General features: G+C 38.4%; 1 protein-coding gene across 1 annotated transcript; it reads right to left on the reverse strand.

The window, feature by feature from the left end:
- Positions 1-1,040: 1,040 nt before the first annotated feature.
- Positions 1,041-5,322, reverse strand: LOC103923455 (deleted in malignant brain tumors 1 protein-like; the record flags this gene model as incomplete). The annotated part of the gene is made up of 6 exons (XM_009331807.1): positions 5,268-5,322; positions 3,888-4,038; positions 3,346-3,557; positions 2,884-3,056; positions 1,813-2,201; positions 1,041-1,291 (listed from the first exon to the last, which is right to left on the reverse strand). Coding segments are annotated over exons 1-6 (1,231 nt in total), but the record flags the coding sequence as incomplete, so codon positions are not given.
- Positions 5,323-5,817: the final 495 nt, after the last annotated feature.

A 5,817-nucleotide genomic window follows, 5' to 3' on the forward strand; every position in this document is an offset into this window, starting at 1 on the left:
AGATTTGAGAGCCTAATACTGCAGGTGGCAACTAATTTGAGGGTTGTTACTGGGCTGCAAACTTTCCCTGGTCTTCTGGCTTCCTTCAATGCTGAGTTGTTATGTCAAGCCCACCTCTTCTCATGGGGTGAGCCATCACCACAGAAAGCCTTTCATGCTTGGATTTTAATCTTGAATTGTCAATGACATTACTCAATGCAACAAAATTACTCAATCCATCAAATTACACAGCCAATGTGATCAGCTGTAGGTGTTTACCAAGGCTTACACGATCTGGTACAGAATTGGTTTCTTCACTTTATGTTTCAAAAGAAACCTAACAAAAGTGAAAAGCAACTGCCAGGATCCTGACAGCAATAATAAATGGTGCATGAGAAACATCAGCTGAAGCAGGAGCTGAATTCGTGTTCTCCTGGATGACAAAAGGGTCCAGCTCTGGGAAGGATGAGAGGACCTCGTTACATCTGATCCCTCACCTTGTTATTTCCAAAATATTAAAAAAGAAAAAAAATTACATTCTAGATCAGGTTTAAAGATCAATCAATTTCTTGCACTCTGATTTATCCAGGGTACTCTAGTTACGCATCAAACAAAGATTATATTAGTAGAACTTGTTTATAGAACTTAAACAGCTACTTAAGCATTTCAGTTTTACCATAAAGAAAACAAAAAAAAACCCAAACAAAAAGCTTAGAGATCACAAATTTGTCTGGAAGCTTTCAAACTGGCCTTTTGGACATGGCAGCTACAAGTCACAGGCAGTTTGGGAACAGGTGAGTTCCACAGAGCTGCCTGTGCCCTGTCTCATCAGACGCCCTGCAGAGCCACTGAATTAGCATTTTTATGGTGCACAGACAAAGACAACTGATGTGAAGCAGGATTAATAGGCAAAGTCAGTAAGAACATTCCTAATGTTTATTGTAGAGTTGCTGGTAATCCAGCAGCAGCATAGTTTCATTCAGAATTAAGATGGCATTTAAAGATGCTGTTAAAGGAGGCAAAGTTTTATTTAAAATCACGTGCATTCCTATTCTCAGCACCAGCTTCCTGAAGCTGTATCGGGCCAGCAACAACAGTCACAATTTCTTGGTCAGAGCTTGCCTCTCTCTTGGACCTAGTAATACAACCTTGGTAGCATCTGGAAGAATAGTCATAGGCCCTGCACACCACTAGTTCACACTGCAGGTAAACCAATGGATTGTTACGAATAAACTGGAAGGCATTGAATTTAAACCGGACCATGTGTGTGTAGGGTGAATAATATGTAGCATAGGTAGAATCTCGAACACACCTAAAAAGAAACAAAAAAACTCTCATGAATACACACTGCAATCAGTCATTTACACACAATACAACACATAACATGAAAAGTGATTTTTAAACATGATGAAAATCGTTCAGAAACCTGCAGTTAGGAAAAGCAAGATGCCCTTCTTTGGCAGCATTGAGCCATGTTACCTCCCTTCAGCCTGTCTTGTGTCTAGATACCTAGTGTTTGTACATTTTTCTGAAGGTAAATTATCCTTACCTGAGATATGTCACTGTTACCTCTCTGATAATAAAAATCCATGGTGAAGTGGCCACAGCAACTTAGTCTATTTGTCATTTTAAGCTTGATGTGTTATTTTTTGGGTCAATCCATTCCCCTGCCCCCAATAAACCTCAAATGCCTATGTTCATTAATTAGTTAGAAGCAGACATTATGCTGTATTCACACTATTCCATTAAAAAAAAATTAAAAAAAGAAAAAAAAGATGAGATACAGGAGTTCAAAGGCAGTTCTATCTGTAATTGCAATGCATAAGAGCTTACCCATTCCTGATTATATCATAGGTTACAGTCGTAAAATTGTGGGGAGTGGGAGATGCCACACATGTGTCCACAAACAACACCAGGTTTGAATCAGAGCTGTGCAGGTAAGCTTCAAGGAACAAATTCTGGTTGATATCAACGTAGTATGGTGAGTCATTCACTGGCCGTGAGAAGGATGCAGAATGATAAAATGTAAGGTTTACATCATATCTGCCATACTGAGTTTCATTGACTTCAAAATTGTCCTCCGCAACATACATTGTTTGTGCCCATGTGTTCTGGAGCATTTTGCAGTTGATACGCAAGTGAAGATTTCTATTTCTTGTGATGACAGTACCAGAAGAGGATCCTCTAATAAGGTTGGAATAGCTTATTGTATTGTTGTTTCCCTGTTTGGCATATAAAATAAAATGCAAAATTAATTCATATAGTCAGGTTTCCTATTATGCATTCTAAACTTTACTGTACCCTTAGAGCAATGTGCATAGTAAATGCATTATTTCCTGGAAAGTCTGCTGTGGAGAAGTCTGAACCTAGTAATTTCTGTTCTCAAGATAAGAATCTGTAATCTACATGTAATATTCAGTGACTATAACGTGGACCTAGAAAACTACTCACACTACACACAGACATAACTAATTAAATACAACCTGTACAATTCTTTGAACATCAAATACCTGAAGGATCTGGTCCAGTACAGTATTTAAGCTCAAATCTGACCTAAACCGCAGTTGGTCATATTTAGTAAAAGGCTTTGAGACCTTTTTAACCACTACACCCAGCTTGGGACCTTGAAAATGCCAAGTATTTGCTTCCTCCCACACTTTATTCCTTAGAAGATCAATAACAGACTATAAGTGAATGCTCTGGCAGCAGATGCAGGAAATATGAGTGTTATTAAAGCTTATCCCTCAGAAGAGGGAGAGGCAGCCCACAATCACCAGGACACTTCCAGTCCCTGCAGACCTCAGTATAGCTTTCAATTTATGCTGGTTTTCAAAATGAATTCTTTGGTTTGAATTTTTACACACACAATATTTGCATATTCTGTTGAAACATTTAAAGTCATACCTCTCTGATTGTGCCGCAGCGAGTGTATGGTATGTCGAATATAACATACTCTGATGTAATGTTGGGTTTGCAATAAGGGTCATTCAAGGAGAGATTCCAAGCAGAGTAGCCTTGTGACTGAAGGTAGTATCTGCTCACAACTGCACGCATGTAGTCTGGCAAACACAGCAGCGCTAGCAGATGGCAAAGAAATTACGTTACAAGCTCATTGGAGTGGAAAAACGGTTAACCTTAAGTACGGAGGAAAATGGTTAACCTTAAGTAAACAATATCTTTTGTAGAAGCAGCTGATATTGCAGAAGTTCAGAATCCAAACCATATACTTGCATCTCTGTGAAATGCTACAGATTTAATTTAAAATAACATGAAATGTGTGATTCATTGAAGCGGTACAACAAGATTAACAATCAGTCAATTAGCAAAAAATTGAGAAGCAGGTTTCTGCTTTAAACATGAACTTACTAGTGCTCTGATCTGCTGGAGTGGAATAATAGTCAGCCTGAAACCCTCTGTATGTGTACCGAGAGTTACTGTAAAATCGGACAGTCAGCAGGTTTGAGGAAGATGTGTATGTGTGAAAAGAACCAGAACAAAATTTCCCAAGGAGAGGAGAGGTATGGAGTGGCCCATCATAGACTTCCACGTAGTCAGACAGGCATCTGCCACCTTCCATCCTGGGGAGCAAACATGACTATTTAGTTAAATGCTTAATTTTTTTTTTTTTTCATTTTTTTTTTTTAAACTCAGATTAACTGTTCATAGCAAATGAGTACATTTTAGTGATATGACTATCAAGTCTTTGGAACAGAAATTACAGCCTCCAATTTCTGCCTCATTAGATGCCAGCCACATTAATGTCTAAATAAATAAAAATTAATACATTTTTAATCTCAGATGTACTAAAAGCATTGAAAAACATCCTTGAAATCAAGCAGCTAGCAGCCTAGTAAGTCCAAGATGTCAATCCCATACATCATCTTCCCAAGTAATAAATTTTTACTTACTGAACATCTCTAAATTGGAGCGTGACACGAAAGTTGCTCTTTACTTCTATTTCCCAAACACAGTTGGCATTGTTTGGATAATTTCTGGGGTAAAATGGACTCTGTAATGTCCCAGATGGAGAGGAAAGCAAGCCACCACAAGAATAATCTTCTGCAGAGAAAAATATGAGAAGAAAAATATACGCATACACCATTTAAGGTTGCTTTTGGAATGTGTCTAGGTAGAATTTATAAGCCTAAAATTTAGAGGCCGTGACTTCTACCAGCTTCAGTGGTCTTTCTATTAGGTTCATATGTCATGTGAATGCAGATTAGGAGATGCTAAGCACACTGAATAGCTTTTATAATGCTGGTCTTCAGTGTCTGCACTAGCAGGATAGAGTATTTGTCATAAAACTGCACAATTGTTGAGGCTGGACTCTGGAGGTCAGCTGTTCCTTGAAAGAGAAAGTGTCACAGCTGAGCCTGGTTCGCCTCTATTACAATTGCTGATGACCAAAGGGAAGGAAAAAAGGATCAAAATTATTTTGTTTCCAAATAAGAATGCTGACAAATATCACATTCATAAACATGAAGACCTGTGTCACAGTCAAAAAATTGTGTAAGATTATATATAGATCAGTTGCAGCCTAATCAAATAACAGGGGAATCAAGATCTAAGAAGTAAAATAAAGTCACAAATTTCTAGGATACTTTTCAGTACAAGTTCAAACTACTCCAAGAAAAGAGAAATGTGTAAATGGACACCATCTTTTGAATTATATTCCAAATTAGAAAAAACACACATTTACTTCTTTTAACCTAAAGAAAGAAGAAGATACCTGCATAGAAAGATCTACTAAGGACTAAGAGATTTTCAATTTTTATTTTCAGCTTCTAGCAAACATGAAAAAAAACATTCTCTCACTAACTGACCTAACATTAATTATGTAAACTAATAACTATTTAAAATATGCACTATCCTCAAATGATGTGCTTGAACAAACAGCTGAAATAGGAATCAGAGGAATAAAGATACTTAAGAAGTGGTCGAAAACAATGCTTCCTAAGCACTTGTGAAATTACTGCTCAGCTGCAAAGAAATAAGTGACAATACTGGGTGTGAAATCACCTGCACAGTTATTTTGGGATAATTTGACTCATAGTTTATTTAGTATTAAATGAAGAGGAATATACCCCAAAATTATGAGCAGTAACATTCCTCTCATTGGCTACAACCATGACCAAACAATTCCTCTGCCTGCACTCACACACACACAACCTCAACACATGAGCCTTTCCAACTGGAGACCCCCATCTCAGATGCTCCGTATATGTTCTGCCTGAATTTTGGGACACACTTTTTTACTGTGAGGGTGACTGACCAATGGCACAGGTTACCCGCAGAGGTGGTGAATTCTCCATCTATGGAGACAGTCAAGAGCCATCTGGACATGGTCTTGGACAGCCACCTCTAGCTGCCCCTGCTTTAGCAGGGGGGTAAGACCAGATGACCTCCAGAGGTCCCTTCAAATCTCAAACATCCTATGATTCTGTGATCAGAGAACTCTGACTCTGCCTTGCTATTTAGCCTTTGGTAGGCATAAGGCAAACATATGTATGAGAGAAAGCAAGAGGTGCTGGCCCAAATAACATAAAATCCAGAGAAGAAAGAAAAGATTTCCCACAAAATCAACACGGTCAGAAATCCACACCCAGTGACAGAATCAGGCAGACAGAGGAGCAGTATGCAGGATTTACAGAGTTAGTACCAATGATGATTTTTTCTAAAAGTATTACAATGTGCAAATGATACAACTCCAACCTATAAACTAGTAAGTAACACACCTCCAAAGTAACGCATCAGAAGGATGAAAAAAGCAGACTAACCAGGAGTAGTCGATGTTGGAGTGGGAACAGTGGTCGTGGCTGTAGCATCTGTTAGGGGGGG

Source organism: Pygoscelis adeliae, unplaced genomic scaffold (genome assembly GCF_000699105.1).
Source record: "Pygoscelis adeliae isolate BGI_AS28 unplaced genomic scaffold, ASM69910v1 Scaffold229, whole genome shotgun sequence".
Classification (NCBI taxonomy): domain Eukaryota; kingdom Metazoa; phylum Chordata; class Aves; order Sphenisciformes; family Spheniscidae; genus Pygoscelis; species Pygoscelis adeliae.